Below are 23,598 nucleotides of genomic sequence, written 5' to 3'. Positions count from 1 at the left end.
GCAGCTTAGAAAACAGAGTCACTATTTTAATGACTTGGGAATGATGTAGGGAGGGGTCTGGAAGTAGAAAGTGAATCTACAGTTACCCTGAACTTGCCCAATCTCATTTGGAAGTAGAAAGTGAAAATTCAGTTTGAATATATACTACTTCCACAAATCGTTTTAGATTTCCCCCATAACCCACAAGCCTTAGGTAGTTTCCACACATATGGGCTGATCATACTCTGGAGAATATGCAAGACAGTTGGATTCTGTTGACCTCAGGGCTTTTCCCCCGTTTTCCATTTCTCTCCTCTTTCGTAATGTGTTCTAAGAATGTTAGTCATCTTGTTCTCCCGAATCTCAGGTCTGTCCCTTCCAAAGAAGATCACTGTACTCTGCTATGGCCCTCTATATAGTCACCTTAAAACTCTATCAAGACATTTAAAATGGACAATCCTAGGGTCTTATTTGTTTCCCATTTCTCAGGAATCTCTGGTTGTTGCTGCTTAATATCTAATGTTTTGAAGTTGTTTCATATTTTGTTAATTTCTTCTTATTAACTGTTTCAGGTAAACAAGTCCATTATTACATCTTAGCCAAAAGCAAATGTCTTTAACCATAATTTTAAATTTAAATACCATTTTTAAGGGACAAAATTTGGTTATTTGTCCTACAGAACATCCCACATTTTAAATTGGCTGATTACTTTTGGTGTTATTTGGTCCATTTCTTACACAACTTTTCTTAGATTCAATTGCTTTAGCAAGAATATCTCCTACTGAGTGATAGCCTGATGATATTAAGCAAGATTAGTGTGTTCAGGTTTTGTCAGCCTGGTTCATCCATTTTAAGTCTCACATGAATATTGTGTCCGATTTTAGCAATCATAGATGATCTCTAACTAAACCCAAGATCTCATTAATAGTTGCAAAATAGTGATTTTCTATTTCTAGCATTCATTACTTGAAATTCTTCTATAAAAAAATTTCCCTCATGAACTAATTATCATTCAATAATCTGTATAGAAAAAACAGATTTTTTTTTTAAAAATGTGATTTTCAGAGTAACAAGCTGGTTCTCTAACAAACTCTAGTTCTAAATCACTGGGAGTTTTTATTCCTTACATGCTGCAACTGCCTCAATTGTGGATATGGAGAAGTCCTTTAAAAGGAAAACTAGATCTTTATAATACCACCAGTATGGTCTTAAAACCTTTGTTTTATGACAGAAGATCTACTTTACACATTTTCAGCCTTAAATTTGTAGTTTTTTTCCCCCAAGGATTGCTAGGTTCCCTTAAGTAGGAAGTGACATTTAAAGACAACCCTAGAGCAACCTAAAGGTGAAATGGGGTGGAGCAGAAATTCATTATTTTATTGAGGATGTACAACAGCAATTTTTGTCTTTCTTTTCTTTTTTTTTGTGGAGCTGGGGCGGGGGTGTCAAATTCAGGACCTCAAATATGCTAGGGAAGTGCTCTGCCACTGTACTGTATCTCCAGACCCCCAAACAGTATTTTCCCAAATTCTGTCATTCCTTCAACATTCATTATCATTCTTCTATAAACAGGTATATTCATTGTTTCTGAATTGTCATGGCCATGGACAGAGGAACTCTTTTTGAAAAAAGAAAAATAAGCTGAGTATTTATACTGTTATTTCCAACTAAAAAATAAAGTTATAGTTATTACTTAATTTCTTTAATTTTAGCTTTTTCTCTTAATCTGAAAATCCTTGGTTTCTAGTATCATTAGACAATTACATTTTTGCTTTAGCCTACAATATATACAATCGTTTCAAAATAATAATCACTATAACTGCTAACAGTAAGACTATTAAATGCAATTTACTTTTTAGAAATTCCTATAGTATATCCCAATAGAAATGTGCCATTAAAAAAAGTTACTGTAAACAATTTCTTTATCTGTGTGTCACCATCTTGAAATATATTCAGATTTATTTCTTTCCATTTATTTTGATGATTAAAAACAAATTACAAAAAACACGTTTCCAAAGTCAAAACTATAAAATTAGGTATAGGGAAATCTCAATTTCAGCTCTATGCTTTCCTCTTGTTCCTTTCCCCTCAAAGTAATAACTTCACATGTTTTGTTTAATGCTTACATTGTTTCTTTTGAAATTAAAAATATGTAAGTATGCATGTATGCAACCACATGTACTGTGTATATTCATACATATAAATACATTTTCCACAATCCCCCTCCTCCTCAAAATAAACTAGTATACCAAAACATTTCCCCCCTCATAAGATACTCTAGAGATCACTACACAGAACATCACACAGAAACCTTTAGAACTCTTTATTTCCCCCCAGCTATAAACTACTCCACTCCATTCAGAGTATTTCATTGAATAGAATACTGTTTTTTACTCAGTTAGACCTCTACTGCTGGACACTTGGGTATTTCAAGTCTTTTGCTATTATAAATAATAGCACAATGATATCTTGAACTAGAATTTCTTTGGGGAAATTGCTAAACTTAAAATTTATTTTTTCATACTCTTTGATTTCTAAATTTACTTTCAGGGATTACTTTTCATTCTCTTTTAAATTAGATCAAAGTTTTTTTATTTTTTTTTTGCTGGACATGGTGGCACATGCCTATAATCCCAGTGGCTTGGGAGGTTGAGGTAGGAAGATCACAAGCTCAAAGCTATGCTCAGCAACTTAGTGAGGTCCTGTCTCAAAACAAAAAATAAAAAGAGCTGAGCTGAGTAGTAAAGCATCCCTGGGTTCAATCCTCAGTACTAAATAAATAAATAAATACAAATTTTTCTGAGCAAAACAAATAATATTACAATGAATAGTCTTATGTATCTTTTTTTTTTCATGGGGGGGGTACTAGGCACTGAACTCAGGGACACTCAACTACGGAGCCACATCCCCAGCCCTATTTTGTATTTTACTCAGATTCAGGGTCTCGCTGAGTTGCTTAGCACCTTGTTTTTGCTGTGGCTGGCTCTGAACTCTTGATCCTTCTGCCTCAGCCTCCCAAGCTGCTCACATTACAGGAGTGCACCACTGGGCCTGGCTGTCATTTTTTATTTTTGTAAATTTGTAAATTTATGATCAGGCTAGATTCCTATAAGTGAGGTTACGAAGACAAAAGAAAACCATATATGCATTTGTGCTAGATGTTATAAACCCCTGTCTCTTTACTCCAAGAGCCCATTATCAACATAGGAGAATGCCTGTTTTCCCCACCACCTTGCCAAGAGTTAAACTTCAGAACATTTTTTTCTCTGTCAGAATGATCAATTAAATATGGTATTTCTGGCCTATACCCAAAGGACTTAAAATCAGCATATTACAGTGATGCAGCCACATCAATGTTCATAGCTGCTCAATTCACAATAGCTAGATTGTGGAACCAACCTAGATGCCCTTAAATTGAAGAATGGATAAAGAAACTGTGGTATATATACACAATGGAATATTACTCAGCCATAAGGAAGAATAAAATTATGGCATTTGCAGGTAAATGGATGCAGTTAGAGAATATCATGCTAAGTGAGATAAGCCAATCTCAAAAAACCAAACGTCGAATGATCTCTCTGATAAGTGAATGATAATATATATTGGGGGGTGGGAGGGAGGCAAGAAGGGAGGATGGATTGTACAGATGAAAAAGAGGGGTGGGGAGAGGGTGGGGGAAGGTAAAATAACAGAATGAGACAAACATCACTACCCTATGTACATGTATGATTACACAAATGGTGCGACTCTACTTTGTGTACAACCAGAGAAACAACAGTTGTACCCCATTTGTGTACAATGAATCAAAATAAAAAATAAATAAATCGTATTTCAGTATGGTTTTAAGTCACATTTAACTCATGAGGCTAAACATCTTGTAACATTTTAAGAAATATTTACATTTCTTTTAGTGATCTATTTGTTATTTTCTCCCACTTTTTTATACCAGGTTTTCAGTATTCTTTATATATCAGCACATTAATCCTTTGAAGTCACAAACACCTTCATCTAGTTTGCTATTCATTTGCCTTTTTATTTTTATTTTAAAAATTGTAACCATCAAGTTTACCAATTAAAAATTTCACTTAATTTTGAGCTGTAATTTAGAAAGTTTTTCAAATTTTCTAGCATAAATGAAAATTTAGCCCATGTTTTCTTCTAACATTTGGAGGCTTATTATTTATTTATATATTTTTTAGTTGTAGATAAACATAATACCTTTATTTTATTTATTTTCATATGGTGCTGAGGATCAAACCCAGTGATTCACACATGCTAGGCAAGCACTCTACCACTGAGCCACAACCCCAGCCCATGTAGGCTTATTATTTATAATCACATCTCTGACTCATTTAAAATCAATCCTTATGTATAGTAAGGAACTGATCTAATTTTCCATTACTGAAAAGTCCATCTTTACCCACTGCTTTGGATGATACTTTTTACTATATACTGTACTAATTTTCATGAGTTATGTCTACTGGGGGATTTTCCATCTTGTTCAATTAGTGGACACTTTCATAGATTGACTTTTAACATACTTTTAAATAAGACACTGCAATACATATCATAAAACTCAGTGTGGCCATCCATCATTGCTTTTCTTTTTCAGAGTTTTCCAGCTATTCTTAACTATTTATTCTTCCATTTTGAATTTTATAATTACATTTTCTAGCTCCCCAAAAATATATGAAGGTGTTTTTATTGTGACCCAGACAAACTTATGAATTAACATAGGAGAAAGTGATATCTTTATTATATTGACTATTTCTACTTGATAGGAAAATGGTGTCTTCTTCACTTGAGTATGCTCCTGTGTCTTTCAGGAATATTTTATAGTTTTCCTCATATAGGTTTTACACAGTTCAACATCCATCCAATCATAAATGGTGTCTTCCCTTTCACTATATCTCCTGATTATTTCTGCTTGTTAATTTTGTATCCTGCTCCTTTACTATATCTTTTTTCTGTTTTTAGTAGTTGATTCTTTTAGGTTTCTTTGCATAGGTAATCACACCACCTGAAAATACAGATGCTTTTCCAAGTCCTATACCACTTACTGTTTCTCTTTATCTAAAAGCAAGGGCTAATACAAGGGGGAAGAAGAGGTACTAAGGTCTGAATTAGAACAAGATATAGTCTATACTCATACAATTATGTCAAAATGGATTCTACTGTCATGTGTAACTAAAATAATCAATAATAAAAAATGTTAAATAGTAGAGCAGATCATGGGTATCTTTGTTTTGTCCTAACTTTAATGGAAATGTCTACGCATTCATCCATAAATCTGCTGGCTTTGAGGATGAGTGTGTGTGTGTTAGTGGTATCACCTCAAGGGTTTAGGCTGCCTGACTACCCTCTGTTTTTTCTGAAGCACCTTCGTGGGTCTTCATGTTTTGTTTTGGTTTTTTCCCCCCATTTTACTTGCTTACAGTCTGTGATACCATCTCTGCTTACTAGTTGTTCTCAGATTTATTTGCTGAAGTTTCTATTCAGCATGAAGCCTTCTCCTTTTTGATGGTACTCATGATTTCTAAGTATTCTGATTCTCAGAATTGACATAACTCTCTCTCTTCTTCCCCTGGCCACCTTCCTTAATGCTGGTAAGAGCAGCAGTTTGGAAGGTTCACGTAAATGCATGTATGGCATATAACTAGATAGCTTCCACCAGTCGGATATATAATCCTTTCCATTTTTGAACATTCAAAATCTGTGGCAAAAGCAAAAAAATCTCTGTTTTATGTTAATTACAAATATCTTCATTGTGATAGTTTTTCTCTGAACTTGGCTTCAGTTTTATTACCTTCCTCTGGATTATCTCTTAAGTTTTAAATATCTCCTTCAATGCTTCCTATCACTGTGTGATGAATATATTTCAGTTACACTGTTTATATACATAAAATTTTTCTCTCTCATTCGAATCTATCTAAAAGTCACCATTTTTTTCCTTCTTGGTTCTAGTACTGCTTGAATCCTGCTGATTCTCAAATACCTACAATGAAGTATAATTTCCTTTCATGAATTTACTTCTAATTAAGGTCTCTCACCTTCACTTAAACACCATGCAATTAAGTCCCTGTTTTTTAAGATGTGATCCATGAGGCAAATGCATTGAATTGAATGAATTGAATTGGGTGCCTAATAATATGAAATAATGATATTTATAGTAAGATTTATTCAGTATATAACACTGCTAGATACTGTTCTAAGTCCTTCACATGTACTGATTCACGTAATCTTTACAATTACTTTATGAGAAACTAACAACATTATCCCCATTTTGTACAGAGAGATTAAGCAATTTCCCCAGATCAAAAGCTGGTTAATTAGAACCTACCCAGACTTGCTGAATCAGACTCTGTGTGTGTGTGTGTGTGTGTGTGTGTGTGTGTGTGTGTGTGTCTTTGTCTGTATCGGGAACTTGCAATTATAAAAAGTGCTTCCTTCCTCCCAAAAAAGAAAAAAAAAAAAAAAAAAAGTGTTCTCGCATGGTTCATCTGAGACTGTGATACTGTGAAATAAATATTCGGTCTATTTTATCATGATATAAAACTCCTAAAATCCTTGGAATCTTCAAAGTGGTGTCTTTTGTATGCTAATGAGCTAAATGATGGCTGGCAAACATAGATAGCAACAGGAAGGTGAATCGTCAAAGGTAAGACTGACAAGCTTTGAGGGGTAAGACTTGTGAGACATGACCTCCAAAGGGGTGAGGGTGGGGTACCTCAAAGGTTAAACTGCTTTACCACGATGGCCAACAATTCAATTAGTCATAGCTATGTAATGAAGCATCCATAAAATCCCAAAAGAACTGGATTTGCAGAGTTTCTGGATGGCAAAGATGTAGAAGGTCAGAGGTAACACACCAGGAGAGGGCTCCACACCAATTCCCATATAATCTTATCCTATGGATCTCTTCATCTATATCCTTTTAATATCCTATATAAAAAACTGTTAAATGTAAGTAAATATTTCTCTGAGTTCTGTTAATAGCTCTAATAAATTAGTTCAACCCCAGGAAGAGGTGAGTCTGACATACAGGTTAAACAATGTGAGGCTTGCAAATGGCATTGGCAATCGGGAGCAGTCTGGTGGATGATAGCATCTCCAGGTAGACAGTGTCAGAACTAAATTAAATTAGAGGACATTCTGTTGGTGTCCACTGAAAAACCGACTTGCTTGGTACGTGGGAAGGCCCTACCATATCTGGTGTCAGAAGTGTGTGACTGGTTGTGAGAGTACAGCAGGAAAAACTCTGCTTTTGGGGGGCTGGGGCAGTATCAACACTCTTATTCTCTGGTAAATAACTTTCCTTTTGGGGGTTAGTTGGGGCTGGGGACTAAACCCAGGGCCTGGCCTATGCTAAGCAAGTGAGTTACATGCCCTAGCTCCATTCTCTGTATTTCCTTCCTCAAGTAATAAAACTTTTCAAGTTTCCACCATGCCATACAAAGGAGGTAGAAATGTCAAAAACACAGAAGTACCTCATTTTACAAAGAAGTAAAATCAAGTCCCAGGGAGAGCTCAGATAGTCTCTATACAATTAGTTAAATATCAGGATTAGACCCCTAGGTCCCCTGGTTCTCTAGCCCAGTCTGTTTTACACTGTAAAATGTTTTAAAAACTTCCTATACGATAGAATCTCAAAAGAATTGATTGCTGGGGGGGGGGGTCAGAATATCTTATTTCACTTGATCAGAATTGACAAATACACCACTGAGAACATTATTCTATATTTGAATGCCAAAGGTAAAAAAATGTCTTAAATTGGTAGAAAACAATTTAAAACAACTGCTTCATCTAACAGGAATAATTTGTTCAAAGCTCACTAAATGCAGAGGACAGGACACTAATGAAACTCATCTTCTTCCCGTAATCAGAATTCTCCCATAGAAACAGCATTAGGTCTTTATCAACATATAGATGAATTTCTCTTTTAAAACTTGGTGAAATCCAGGTGCTGTGAATATATTTTTTTCCTGACTGAGAATGTCTTGTGATCTACCTTCCCCCCTCCTTTTTGTGTCAAAAGAAGTGTCTATAAGCCATCTCCCTGTGCCCCAATCCTTCCCTTTAGCTCTACATATGCTTTTGTTATTATTTGTCTTTGCTTACAGTTCTTCCCTCTTAAGCAGCTGGCTCCCCATGTCCCCAGCAAACCTTGCCCATCAGAAAAAATCTTGTATCACTCTATGGCTAAACTCTTCAGCATGTGATTTAAGCCCTTCATAGCCTGGTGTTAATTTACTCATCTAATATTGGTTCACAGTTCCCAGCCTCCTCCCTACTATTCCTAATGTTCTGCCATTCAACTCTCCTATCTCCTTTTATCTACCCTCAGCTCTGTGGAAAATGATTTCTTTGCCTGGCTTCCCTCCTAATCTCTGTCTGATGAAGGCATATCCTTCTTTGAACCTCATCTCAAATATCACCACCTTCTCTGTGAAGTGTCCCTGACTCACCTAGAGTAACATAATTTTGCCCCAAAAGAGAAACACTTATAGCACACAGAATTTTGACGAGGCCTGTCTGCTTTCCCTATAGAATGTAAGCTCATTCTTTAATTCACTAGTGACATGTCTAGACATATGTGAAAACCCAAGGATCCAGAAATTAACATCTTCAAAACATTTTAATCTTGAGAGGAAACTCTTTGCTAAAATCAATCAATCAATCTTAAGTTCTTGCTGTAGAACATTTAGAAGGCATAAAGTCTCTGCATATGGAAAGTGTATGTTTATTTATGTAAGCTGATTACATAGCAGGACATGAAAAAGAAGTATTTGTAATATTTTAAAAAATTAGTGAAATAATAAACTCAGTTCAAACACCTATTCTAGTTCTTTAGAATTGTTACTCCCTAACAAACAATAAACAAAATTCACTGTATCATGCAATAATGACAAAAATAGTCTGCCTTTTTTGACCATATCTTTTTTCTAGAGAAAAAGTCTACATGATATATATAATACTCCTACTTATCCCCCAACTTGGAAAGAAAAAATTTTTGAACCCATAATTTTTCAAAGATTAAATGTATAAATACAAAGTACTAGCAAGTATTAGCTTTCCTGTGACACAGGGACATTTGGTATACATCTATATTTTGACGCAAGTACATTCTTCTTTTGACTACTCACTGAACTTTTAAAGTGAAAATAGGTAATAAAATTATATTTAATTTCACTAACCTGGGAGATATTTACGAAGTCTAGGATACTGTTATCCACATGTTAAAAAAGTTTTTGTTAAGTTTTAAATATCTTAAAAATTATATGTATTTTTACAGAAAATTTTCATGAGATAGTCTAAACTCAAGAGCCCATTAGGTTATAAAAATTTTTATATCTGCCCTTTTCTTCAACGGTCAAAAAAATTTTTTTATTGTACTGTTTTAGGAATCAGATTTGGGTGCTTTGGGACTAAAAGTGCAACATTAATCATGGAATTGTTAAAAAAAAATAACTATCACTGACTTAACTTAGAAAGTGACATTACACTTAAGTTTACCATTGGCCACCATCTGAGTTATTTGTGCCTAAACATAGAATTCTAATATATATTGTAACACTTTTTCAGGAAGAACAAACCACAGACACTTAAGCAGTAAACTAAAAGCAAAAGCATTAGATTTTCATATCACATGTAAAATGGTCTGAAGTGTTACAATTGTGCTTACATTGTGCTTAGAGAGTTATTTATAATGCATATTCTGTAGAAATCACTGCTTCATTATAACATTTTTTTGGGGAAAATCAGAGTCTCTTTCTAAACTCAGTTTTTCCTTGGTACTAGTTCTGGCCTCTCTTTTAAAATAAACAAAGGTTTCAACCAGTCGAGTTGCTGTCATCTGCTTATTAAAGTTTAATAAGCTAAGCTTTTTAAGCCACATAAAAATTTCATCAAGTATTTCTCAATGTTAGGGAAAACGGAAGGAAGAAAAAAGGTCAGAACATCACTTTCCACTGAAGCACTGTCTGGAGAGGGATGCTTTGAAAGAAGCCACAAAACAAATGCTAGGGAAAAAAGACCTGTTTATGGCCTGTGCCAGATGGTGACTGCATTTACTCCTTCATCACACACAGGCCTCTTACTGGGTGCTAATTAAAGCACTATCTTCAAATAGCAGGCTCCTGGGACAAACATGAGTTTTTTCCAAAGGTCTCTGGAAATGCTACATTCAGTTTATTACTATAGGTTTTCTGTCAAGCAGTTCATCATTTTATTTTTAGTATTTCATATGGCAACATATTTTTTAAAAATATCTTTAATCTGGTTTTTAAAAAGTTATATGGCATATTATAATAAGGAAAGAGGAGGTGGGCTATCCAGGAACCTTAAGACTTGAAGAAGAAACACAGGGTGCTGAGTTCCTTGGGCTTCCTTACTGCCTCCCATATATTCCAGACAATGTGCTACAGAAGCCTCCAAGCTGTAACTGCCAACAGGAACAGATAAAGCTAAGAAAAGCCTAACTCCTCAAGTCAAAGTACCAGGAAAAAGGTGATCTAATGTCAGAAAACTTTCTGGGCAATGCCTACTCTAGCCAATGCCCAGAAGAAAATCACACTACTCTTCCTACCCTAGTTCCATCAGCAGCCAGTGGGAAGGTAATCTCCCAACCCAGCTTCTCATGGGCACAAGCTGATTGCAATGATCCAACATTTATACAATGCTCCACCCAACAGTAGAACACACATTTTTTTAAGTACCCATGAAACCATTCACCAAGACAGACTATATCCTAGATCATAAACCAAATCTTAAGAAACAGAAAAAGAATAGGAATCAAAGTATTTCATAATGATCATAATGGAGTCACTAAGATAATAGTGACAATAACACTAAGATAATAAAAAAAAATCAAGTGGATTTTAAACACATTTCTTTTTGTTTTTTGGGGTACTGGGGATTAAACCCAGGGACACTTAATCACTGAGTCACATCCCTACCCCTTTCTAATGTTTTGTTTAGAGACAGGGGCTTGCTTAAGTTGCTTAGGGCCTTGCTAAATTGCTGAGACTGGCTTTGAACTTGTGATCCTCTTGCCTCAGCCTCCCAAGCCACTGGGATTATAGACATGTGCCATTGTGCCCAGCTGAACACATTTCTTAATAATATATGAGTCAAAGAGGAAATCTCAAAAGAAAAAAATACATAGAACTATTAATTTAAAATGTGTAGGGCACAGATAAAGAAATGCTGAGAAAAATTTATAGCACTAAATGCATATATTAGAAAAGAGAAAAGGTTTCCAATAAATAAACTACAAGCTTAAATCTAAAATGTAAAACTATAAAACTTTTAGCAAAAATAAAAGAAAATCTTTGGGAAACTTAGACCTAGACAGGGTTTTTATTTTTAGATTTGACACCAAACACATCATTCATAAAAGGAAAAATTTATAAATTAAGCTTCATCAAAATTAAAAATTTTTGCTCTTCAAAAGACCCAATAAAGAGGTTGAAAAGACAAACTAGACTGCAAGAAAGTATTTGCAAATCACACATCTGACAAAGGACCTGTATCTAGAATATCTAAAGAACACCTAAAACTGAGCAGTGAAAAACAATCCAGACAGAAAATGGGCAAGAGACATAAATGGACACTTCACTAAAAAAGGATGGCAAATAAGCACACGAAAAGATAATCAACTTTGCTAGTCATTGGAAAAATGAAAAAAACCAAAATTATTAAAACAGAAAAAACTACTGATACACACACGTTGGAAGGACCTCAAGGGAATTATGCTTAATGAAGAATTCTAAATTCTAGAGGTGAAGTACAATATAAATCCATCTACATAACATTCTTGAGATGACAAAGCTGTAGAGATGGGGAACAGATTAGTGGTGGTGAGGGGTTAGGGAAGAAGGTACTATGGCTGTGATGAAACTGTTTTGTATCTTGGCTGTGATGGTCACATGAGTATAAGACTGCACAGACAAACACACAAACACACACACAAATACAAATTAAACTGGAGAAATCTTAAAGAGTACAGTGAATGAAGTAAGATCATTGGATTATGTCCACATCAATTTCTGGGTCGTAATACTTACTATAATTAAGCAATGTTATCACTGGGGAAAAAACAGATCTCTGAATTATTTCTTACAAATGCAAGTGAATCTTCAATTATCTTAAAATAAAGCTTAAAAAACTGCAAAGGGGGCTAGGGTTGGATCTAGAGTTCAGTGGTAGAGTGCTTACCTCACACATGTGAGGCACTGGGTTTGATCCTCAGCACCACATTAAAAAATAAATGAATAAATTAAGATATTAAAAAAATACAAAGGGCTGGTATTTCTGAGAAAGTGCACATAACCTGAACATAATCAGGAAGGAATGTCAGACAAACTCAAACACAAAATCTGACCATCTTTGCAAATGTCAATGTCCTGAAACAGTAAAAGACATGACAATGGAATGCAATGAACAATCTGATCCAATCAATCTGGGTTTTTTTTTTTTTTTCTTTGCTATCAAAATGGACATTATTGAGCAGTTTTACACAACTTAGAAAAAGGTCTATAGATCAGATAGTGTCCTGGATCAATGTTAATTTCCTGATTTTGGTAATCATACTATGGTTATACAAGAGAATGTTTTTGTTTTTACAAAACATGCAATGAAATATTAAAGGTAGGTGCCACCATATCTCAAACTTACTCTCAAATGGTTAAAAAAATACATACATAGAAAAGAAAATAAAGCAAAATTTTAAGAGTTGGATAATCTGCATGAAGGGAATACTTTTGCATTATTCTTGCAACTTTTTTTGTTAAGTTTGTAATCATAAATAATAAAACTTATTAAAATAAAAAAATTCAAGGTGTACTATATACTTCACAGAGCCTGGCATGTATATGTTCAATAAACTGTAGTTTTCAGAAATTTCAAAGGTGGGTATGGCTGAGTGGTAGAGATTTCACTAGTATAAATGTGGCCATGGGTTTAATTCCTAGTACTGCAAAACAAACAAAAAGAAATTTCCTAACTATTTTCAGATGAAGAAACAATTTGAGAAGCTAAATAAATCATCCAGGAAGAAATAAGTAAACTGATAGTAAGGTAGGAATTTGAACTCAGACCTCTTCCATGCCAAAGTCTGTACTCCTTTTGTAAGAATAAGGAGACATGAAAATTCCAACTCCCCGATAGGAATTCATATGCACTGTTAGAACAAGACAGTACTATGCAAAACATGGTTTCTCTCTAAGCAATTTACTTCTTAGGCTCCTACAGCAAAAGCCTAGGAGAGTGACAACCCAAACTCAACTCTTAGGGTATCACACAAACTAACAAACCCAGAGAACCACCGTCTCTCTAGACCCTCCACTCCAGAGAACTGCCTCTACAGAGTCTTTATTCATTTAACCAAAATTCATTGGCCCTGAGGATGGTTAGATTGATAGAATTTCTAAAATGACCATTCAGAGAGATTTCTTCTATTGTTCTTCCCCACCTCACCCTTACCCCATGTCTGAGTTTAGATATGACAGGGAATTTATTTTTTAATTGATTTATTTCCTTCCAAATAGGTAACACATAGTTCAAAATTTATGTGGAAAAAAGATTCACATGGAAAAGGGTACAGAATAAAATCTCTTCAATCCTCCCAGCTCTCCTCTTGTGACAACCAAAGTTACCAGTTCAAAATTGTTACTTTACCTGTGTAACTCTATATCCTGTACAATCAGAAGAATGAGAAGTTATACTCCATTTATGTATGATGTGTCAAAATGCATTCTACTGGCATGTATAACTAATTAGAACAAGTAAGAAAAATAAAAATACAACTTTGTGATATTTCTCCAAATGAATATAATTGGTTGTATCATATCATGACATTAAATATGGCTAATCAGGATATTACCAATGGTAACTATAAATATAACAATTTCCCCTTTTAGGTATTTAAAATATCAGTATAGATATGTTTTCAATGTATTATCATGTCTTAAGGTTACAACTTTGTTTTTAATGAAAAAAAATGTTGCAGATGTGTGATCACAATAGATGACTATGGATTATGGCTGATAAGAACTATGGTGGTAGAGTTATGGCGGTAGAGTTCTGGTAGCTCACCTGGTTCCTGTCACGTGCATTTGTGTACCTGATCTTCTGAATGAAGTAGAATATGAGCCATGCTGAAGAAATAATCATCAAAACAATAAAGGATATTGACACGAAGACTAGAGAACCACGGCTGAAGTTCTTTGGTGGCATTCGAGTTCCAACAGCTATTGTCATTTGTACAGAGATGTTTTTCTCCAGATAACTCAAAATATCCTTACCCCTCAATTCTGTTATCATGACAGCAATAATATCTCCAGTGCCTGTAATGCAAAATAAATATATATACTCAAGTGACATTTGAAATTTTTAGAAAAATCAAATATATAGATATGTCCCTTAGAAAAACTACTATAAATTTTGCTAATCGGAAGAGTTTACAGATTAAGCTTTTCAACTGAAATGAAGCTGCAGTTGTGTATGCAGGCACCAAGTGGGACCAAGTTGTGTAGTACCCAAAACTTAAGACATAAGGTAAAAAACGCTGCAGTGTTAAGAACCATATTAAATTGTCTTAAAGACAACTACATGTTAATACAAACATTAAGCCAGCCAAATGTGACAATAGATAGTAACATAGCATGATACAGAGCCATAGAAATGAGATAAGATCATGGTGGGTTTATATTATAAAACCTTTTCTATCTTAAATGGTCTTCAGAAAAACTTAACATATTAAGAAAAGGAGAAAAGTACTGTTAGATGTAGTACAAGTAGGCATTTCTTGCATTCCTAAAGTTATTATGTGTAAAACTAGCACAAGGGATAGAAAGAAGTACAGACATGGAGCTTTATAACATCATGGAGACTTATGACATATGCCTGATAATAAAACTACAACAACTGTCATACCTTTTACAAGAAACACTTCAAACTTACTTTAGTCCTATATGTAGACCTGGCCAGAGTAAAGTTCCTTTCTAGTTCACTCCAGAACCTTTTTGGAACTCAAGCCCTTCTTGAGTCAGATTCAAGCTTCAATATTCAGGACTAGTTTGGCATCAAAAATCTCCAGCTTCTAATAGCTGTCTAGAGGGCTGTCACAGTCACACATAATGTAAGTTAACTATAACAGTGGTCTTAAGTTGACTTTCTAAGTCACTTAGTCCTTTCCTTCTCAATTTCCAGAAGCTGGAAGACATATGAGGTAAATTAACTACCTCTCCTGTGGATATGCATATCTATGTGGATAGCATAAAATCTCTCTCCCTTTCCTTCTACACAAAGGAAATAGCTTCCCAATTTAAGGAAACAGGGAAGATTGTCTATCACTGATCTGTTAGCAACCAACCTTTTATAAAGCTACTTGTGAGTACATGCAACTTTTACAATCTGATTTCTTTGAAGAACCCCTAAGAGAGACTGAAGTATAGAAGGGGAATCGATATTTTATTTGAGAAAAGGGAAAATTAAAATTACATATTATAATATGAATAAGGTTTGTGTATGTAAATGTAAACTAGAAAACAAAACAACCCTTAACACTTGACTTTCAAAAGTTTCTTTGATGAGTAGTCAAAAGACTACATGTGACAGAAAAAAGTTCAATAAAAGAAAAATGTAATCCAGTGGAACATATATTTATATATTACCTTATTCAAAATTGTTTCAGCCACTTTATCAGAACAGCAGTTTATCAGAATACCGATTAAAAATCCATAAACAAAAAGAAAACTGCAAAATTAAAGCAAGCCATACAATTAACATCTAATTACCTTTCTGAAATGAGTTCCAGTTAGTAAATTAGAAAAAACATAAAATAATGCTAAGTCAGTTTAAATTTCCATCTAGAAACCTTAGGTTTGTGCTTTTAAAATGTTCAACAGGCAAAGATCTGTGGTATAAGATACCAGGTATGGCTATAAAGTAACTGAGACGGATCCCACAAACAACATATGACAATCAGTCTCATTGCTTTATAATCACACCAGGTACAAACAGTTTTAGAAACCAGTTCTGAGGCTCCCTCTTGAAGACTCAAGCTGGAAAAGGAAGAGGGAAAGCTGCACAGGTAGCTGAGGTAATTTCTTTCAAAGAACACTAAACAAATGCATCAACTAATTTCAACAAGAAAGCTGTTTGGGAAAAGAAATGTTTAATTATTTCAACCATCCATTCAATAATATTTATTGAGCACATACTATGATCAAAGATCCTTTCACTTCTTTTTTTTATTTTCCTTTCTCTTCTTAAACAGAGTAGAAAATTACATTTTTCTTTTCTTTTTTGTGGTACTGAAGATTGAACCCAGGGGTGCTCTACCACTGAGTAACACTATACCCCCAGCCCTTTTAAATTAAAATTTTAATTTTTTTCAAGGTCTGACATACATTTTTTTAAATTAGAGCTTTATGGTTATACATAATAGTTGGGTTCATCCCTATAAACTCATACATTTAATTTTTATTTTAAGATAGGTTCTAAGTTGTTGAGGCTGGCTGGCCTTGAATTTGTGATCATCCTGCCTCAGCCTCCTAAGTAGATAGGATTACAGATGTGTTCCACTGTGTCTGGCAAAAATGATCTATTCTTGATGACATGAAAATTGCATCTGCTTTCAGGAGGTCAAAGAAGAATCTTAAAAGGACTAGAAAGAGGAATCAAACATAGGCATAGTTTCATCACCTTAGCACAGAGGAGACTGGGAAGAGTAACGGCAAAGTAGATTGTCAGTACAGATCCAACAAAATGAAAAATAATTGCAATGGGGCATCAGAATACCACTGAAGGACTAGGTTCTTAATTGTGTTAGGTTTTAAAGCCCTTATAATCTGATGAGCTATATAGAGGACTACCCCTCAAAGAAAAGCCCCGTGCTTTTCCATACCTAAAGTCCAATTTAGGATATATCATTTTAAATTAAAAGATTTGGAGAGCCTTGGCTCAGTTTCGAGAAAGACATTGCTGCTAGAAGAAAGTTAACCTTCAGGATGAAACTGGGTTAGATCAAGCAGTGAGTGATTAGTTAAGGGTCAACTAGAGTGTAGTAATGTAAATATTCAAGTAGAGATGTATTAAGACCTTGGTAAACAATGCTTACATAAATCATGGATATGGCTTCAGCAACCCATGCATTTCAACATATCTGACAGTATCCATTAATTTATCAGAGATGATCAATGAAATTGAAAATCTATTTGTGAGCCAAGCAAGGTGGTGCATTCTGTAATCCCAAAGATCAGGAGGCAGAGGCAGGAGGATTAAGAGTTCAAAGCCAGCTTCAGCAAAAGTGAGGCACTAAGCAGCTCAGTGAGACTCTGCTCTAAATAAAATACCAAAAAGGACTGGGGATGTGGCTCAGTAGTTGAGTGCCACTGAACTCAATCCCTTCCCACCCCGCAAAGGAAAAAAACCTATCTGTTATGGTTTGGATTTAAAATGTCCCTAAAAGCTCACATGTTGAAAGCCTGGTCTCCAATGCAGCAAAATTCTGAGGTGGAGTTTAAGGTAATGACTGAATCATGAGGGCTCTGACCCCTTCAGTGGAATGTGATTTAACCCCATGATAGCTGGATGAACTACTGAGAGGTAGCACTTAGCTGGAGGAAGCAGGTCACTGGGGGTGTGCCCTAGAAGAGTTTATCTTCTCCCTGGCCCCTTCTTCTCTCTGCTTCCCAGCTGCCATGAGATGAGCAGCTTTCCTTCACCATACCCTTCCATCATGGTGTTCTGCTTCACACCAAGCCCACAGAAATGGAGCCAGCTGACCATGAGCTGAATCCTCTAAAATTGTGAGTCCAAGTAAACCTTTTCTTCTCTAAGTTGTTATTGTCAGATATTTTAGTCACAACAACAAAAAGCTAACTAACACACTGAGTCTTGTTACTTCAATAAATAATCCTATTCTTTCCTCTTTTATTTAAAATAATTTTCAAACCCACAGAACAGTTTTAATACTATGTGAACATTCATGTGCTTTTTATTTAGATTTTTCAACTAGTAATATTTTGTCCTTTTTATATATATTTAATTTTTGCTGAACCAATGAAGAGTAAGTTGCAAACAATAAAACATTTAATTCTTAAAAACTTCAACAGTATCTCCTAAGAACAAAGGTATTCTAAATGCCCAGAATTTATTTATACTTGAGATATTTAACTCTAACAACACTGTTCTTTTTTTTTTTTTTTTTGGGAAATCACATAAGGGAGTTTATTAAGCAAACAAAGTGTCTCCCTGTAGGGTAAGAGAGAAAATGAGAGGAAAAGAAAGGGAACGAGAAAAGGCACGCGCCAGAGAGTGGAAAAGTGAGGAGGATAGAGAAAGTGAGTAGGAGAGAAGTATGAGATAAGATGGCAGGGTAGCTACCATGAAGCAGTTGAATTCCACTGGGCTAACAGGGGACCAATAATGAAGAAGGATAATTGCAAGCTCACTGATGAACCAACAGCTAGCTAGGATGTTCACAGACTGACAGTAGTTGGGAGGCGGGGAAATGGCTGCAACGGGGGAGCAGCTTTGTACATTACATTCCCCCGTTTCTGTTTTTATAAGAAAATCTTTTTGTTCTTCAGTTTTTTTTTTTTTTTTTTTTTTTTTTTTTTTTTTTTTAAGTCTTCTCTCCCCTTCCTGCCTAAGTGACTGGGGCTGGTTTTGCAGGTGACATGTAAAAAGTCCATTCTCCCAGGGGCAGTCTTCAACTTCCAGACTTCCAGAGGCAGATGGTTTTGATGGACTTTATTTCCTCAGTTTGACTGATCCCCTATTTCTACACTAACTGCCCGTCCCCAATTCTGGCTTCATTCACCCTTCTAATTTTAGGAACTCCTTTGCTGTAGGGAAAGGGGGTCGATGACTGCTCTGGCTTCTTCGAGCTAGAAGGGGGCAGCGTGGGGCAAGCAGTTTGGAGTTCCCTTTATAGAAACTGGGTCAATTGAGGGGTCCATGGTAGAAGTTCGGTTGGGGAAGAGCAGGTTGTAAAGGCAACTGGGGATGGGTGCTTCTATGAGAGAAGAACAAAAAGACATGAGTACAATCTGAAGTCCGGTGTTGCATGCAAAAAGCTGAGAGTCCGGGCAAATGGAAGGTGGGCTGTGTCCGGGGGGCACTGGGGCTCAGATGGGGTTCCACTCGCTTAGGAGACAGTGGAAGAACCCATCCCGAGTCGCGGCAACAATGTAAGGAATCCCACAAAAACCATGCTGGACACGGGAAATCACATAAGGGAGTTTACTAAGCAAACAAAGTGTCTCCCTGCAGGGCAGGAGAGAAAATGAGAGGAAAAGAAAGGGAACGAAAAAGGGCACATGCTAGAGAGAGTGAAAAAATGAGGAGGATAGAGAAAGTGAGTAGGAGAGAGAGAAGCATGAGAAAAGAACAACACTGTTCTTTAATATATAGTTCATATTAAAATATCTCCGAGCTGGTCCTAGTAATTACTTCCACAATTGTTTTGTTGAGTTTTATATCCAGGTTCCAATCAGAGGCTGTGGGCACTGTGCTTAGTTTTCATATTGTATTAGCCTCCTTTGATCTAAAATAATTCTGCAAGTTATTTTGGTCCATTGTTCATGACACTGATCTTTCTGAGGAGTTCAAGCCAGAGGTTTTGAAAATGTTCCTTAAGCTGGATTTGTCTGATTGTTCCTAATGATTATATCTCCAAAGTAAACATTTGGTAAGATAGTTATGAGGTAATACTATGTCCTTATTTCTCAGGACAGCATATCAGGAAGCACATGGCAGGTTTTACTTTTACTGCTGATAGCAAATTTTATGACTTGGTTAATCTTGTAATCACCAGATTTCTCCACTGCAAATGAATGCTTTTCTCTTTTTAATTAATAAGCAATCTGCATGGTGATACTTTCATATTGTGTGAATGGGCAGTTCCTTAATAGGTTTTCACTCAATATTCTTAGTATCTGCTGATCCTCATCTCAATTATTATAATGGCATTTGCAAAAGTGATTTTTCTAATGCTATAATTTCTCCTACATTTTGTAAAATGATTCTGGAATCAGAGCATTAACAACATGTTCTACTTCTCTCTTTTCCTGTTAAAAACACAGAGCTGCTGGAAGGGCAATTTTTCTGTAAACTAGAGCCCCACAATTCCCAGCAAAAACTATTTTTCAATGAGGAAAAAAGACCAGTGGAAAAGTGTAATACTCCTATAATCCTAACTACAAAATCAGTTTTGAAGGGCCAATACAGTAGCCTCAGAATTAACCTCCTTTTGAGCTCTGGAATCAGAAGATCTAGGTTCAAATCTCGACATGATATTCAATCTCTCTGAATTCCATTTTCTTCTTTCAAAGGAGGTACAAAATGCAAAACTTCAAGACAGATGCTCAGTAAATACTAAAGCTTAGTGAGCTATCCAAATTGTGTTGTTATTATTCACAGAAAGCAAAGAAAGGCATTGTGGGAAGGAAAACAAAAACCCCTACCACAGCATTTGGGACTCTGTTCCTTCTCTTCAATTCCCCCTTTGAGCTCTGGTGTCTCAAAGAAACTGTTGGTCAGTGTCTGAAGTAGAGACTTCTGCAGAAAGGAAGGCTAAGCAGAGGCTAAGCAGAAAGGAAGAGTGAAGTCAGGAGGAAAAACATTGGAAAAAGATGGAAAAAGGGTACAATGAACTAAAACTTCAACAGAACAAAAAGGCAGGAGGAGAGGGGGAGAATGGGCAGAGGCAATGACAAGAACAGGACACTGGAGTTCAAGACCTGAGATACGACATTTCAGGGAGATGATGAGGCCCAGATGAGCAGCTTATAAAAGAGAGATTCTGGTCAAAAGAGAGTCACAGAATCTTAAAGTAAAAAGAGTTTGGATGTGTTATCAACCTTCAACATAATATAGGAAGGGCAGGGAATGTAGCTCAGTGTTAGAGTGCTTGCCTAGCAAGTGTAAGGTCCTGAGTTCAATCTCCCAGTTCTGCCAAAAGAGAAAAAGACAAACCTAATGTAGGACCTACTCCCCCACCCCCATAAATTATTAACACTTTTTAGATGGTTCTATCACTTTTAAGACAAGGAGGGTCTTCTTTAAAACTAAAATATTTGTGGAATGGAGTATTTATTTAGTCTCAAAGTACCTCCCCACAGAATTTTTTATTAATTAAAGGGAAAGAGAGTAGTTTCATGGTACAGATGCCTGGAGGACATTCATGGCTTTTGGTCCTATCCTAGGAAAAGCAGCACTGAAAAACTTGTATTTCATCTACTGATGATACAAATATGACCAATTGTAAGGTGCATCATTACTTTATGTATCATGAAGAAAAAAAGTCCCGTCAATAAATTGTAAGGTGTCAATGAATATAAGAAACCATTCCAATCTCAAGTTGTATATTCTGGAAACAATGAAAATTTCTCTTTGTTTACAGTCCTTCAAATAATCAAAGACATCTTCCCTTGGACCCCATTCAAGCTATTTTTTCCCATACTAACTATTCCCAGAGCTTTATCATTAGTTGGAAAAAATGCACACACACTGATGTGTATATATATATATATATATATATATACACACACACACACACACACACACACACACATATATGCACACACATACATACTGGGGATTGAACCTAGGAGTACTCTATCACTGAGTTATTCCCCAACCCTTTTTATTTTTTATTTTGAGACAGTGTCTCCTTAACTTGCCCAGGTTGGCCTCAAACTTGCAATCCTGCCTCAGTCTCCTGAGTTACTAGAATTACAGGAGTGTACCACTGCACCTGACAGAAAAGTTGGAAGTATTATATTAACCTAGAACTTAGAAACTTTGGGAGTGAATTGCTGGCCAGATGTCTCCTCATCCCTGATATTTAGTATGTATTTGCCTACAAATAAAAAAAAATTCATAAACAGAATACTACCTCCCAAATCAAGAAATGATCAGTAATGGATACATTACATTACAATATCTAATTTCAGAATCTACTCGAGCTTTCCTAATTTTTCCAATAATGTCCTTTGTAGCAGTCAGGATCACAATCACCCAGCTGCACTTGACCATGTCTTTTTAGTCTCTGTCAGCCTGGAATAATCACTCAGTCTCTCCTTGAAGTTCACAAACTGAACACTTTTGAAGATCACAGTCTAGTTATTGTGTAGAAGTTATTTCCCCACAGATGGATTCAGGTCATGCACCTTTGGTAGTAACATCACAGAAGTGATGCTGTGCTCTTTGCAGTTTATACTACCAGTGGTGCACAGTTTTGATCCGTGCTACTACTGATGAAGTTCACTTTGATCATTTGGTCAAAGTGATGTTCTCCAGGCATCTGCACCATGAAGCTGCTCACTTCCCCTTTGCAGTTAATAAAAATCTGTGGGGAGGTACTTTGAGACTAGGTAAATACTCCACTTCTCATTGAACTTTCAATGTACCTTTTTACCTTTTAGCTAAATATGAATTCATAGTTTCTATTTTATACAACAGGTTAAAATAGTTACTATCATATTTAATAACTTGAATGCCAAAATTCCAAATAACAATTGATAAACTGTTGACAGAGTTTTTTCATCTTATTCTTTTCTGGACATTAATTTTAAAAAATATTTTTACTACAATAAAATGCTATAAATGAATACAATTTTTCTGATTATAAAGAACAGCATGAGACCAACATCTCCAATAACACATCTGATTATGTGCACAGGGATATAGCCCGAGATTCAAGTATGTTTTAGTAGCCACGTCACACATGAGCCAACAATAAGTTCACAAGATTTAAAGGGTCTCAGGAATTTCTCACTCATATTTTTATTTATACCAGATCTTCAAGAATCCTTGTTACTTTAGTAAAATTCTTCCATTTCTGCATTCTAAGTTTTTTCCCTGCCATGGTACTGGGGATTGAACCCAGTGCCTTACATATACTAGGCCAGTGCTTTACCACTGAGCTACATCTTCAGTCTTTTTTATTTTAAATTTTGAGACAGGGTTCCTCAAGTTGCCTAGGCTAGGCCGGTCTGAAACTTGAACTCCCCCTGCCTCAGACTCCCAAATCTCTGGGATTATAGGCATGCACTACTATGCAGGCTTCTTGTAAAAAAAAAAATTTTTTTTTTTTTGGTATTGGGGGTTGAACCCAGGGCCTCATGCATGCTAGGCAAGTGCTCACAATGAGTTACATCCTCAGTCCTTCTTACAAATTTTTGAATAAAAAATTTTATATGGATTGGGAAAGAATGGTCAAGTACAGTTAAACATTCTAACCAGGGAAGAGATAACTGAGAGGAAAGTAGCCTATATATTAGCTTGCACACCCAGCACACCATAACTCTAAAAAAGACCTTCACGTTTGTTATTATCAGAGTCTACAAAGTCCAAGGACTCAGGGAATGGAATATTAAGTTAATGGACAGAACATTTAGTGGACATAGGATGGGGGAGCCAGGTTTCTCACTTTTGGAGTGATAGTTTTGAGATAAGACAAGGAGGAAAGCTAGAACTATCTATGCAGTAATGGATTAGCATTAGTAACATATGTTATTAACTCATTCTTTGCTTAACATAGATACAGATGCTTAAATATATAAATATTTATGGATACATTTATTTCTATAAATATGTAGGCATATC

General features: G+C 35.6%; 1 protein-coding gene across 2 annotated transcripts in view; it reads right to left on the bottom strand.

The window, feature by feature from the left end:
• Positions 1-23,598, bottom strand: part of Rnf130 (ring finger protein 130) — a 94,686-nt gene that overhangs the window by 29,968 nt on the left and 41,120 nt on the right. For both annotated transcript variants that reach the window (XM_047555007.1, XM_047555008.1), the window contains exon 3: positions 14,074-14,324. In XM_047555007.1, the coding sequence (XP_047410963.1) occupies positions 14,074-14,324 (251 nt within the window). The remainder of the gene's footprint in view (positions 1-14,073; positions 14,325-23,598) is intronic.

The sequence above is a fragment of the Sciurus carolinensis genome, chromosome 6 (genome assembly GCF_902686445.1).
Source record: "Sciurus carolinensis chromosome 6, mSciCar1.2, whole genome shotgun sequence".
Taxonomy (NCBI): domain Eukaryota; kingdom Metazoa; phylum Chordata; class Mammalia; order Rodentia; family Sciuridae; genus Sciurus; species Sciurus carolinensis.
The sequence above is the reverse complement of the archived record's forward strand: the minus strand, read 5'-3'. Positions and strand labels throughout refer to the sequence as shown.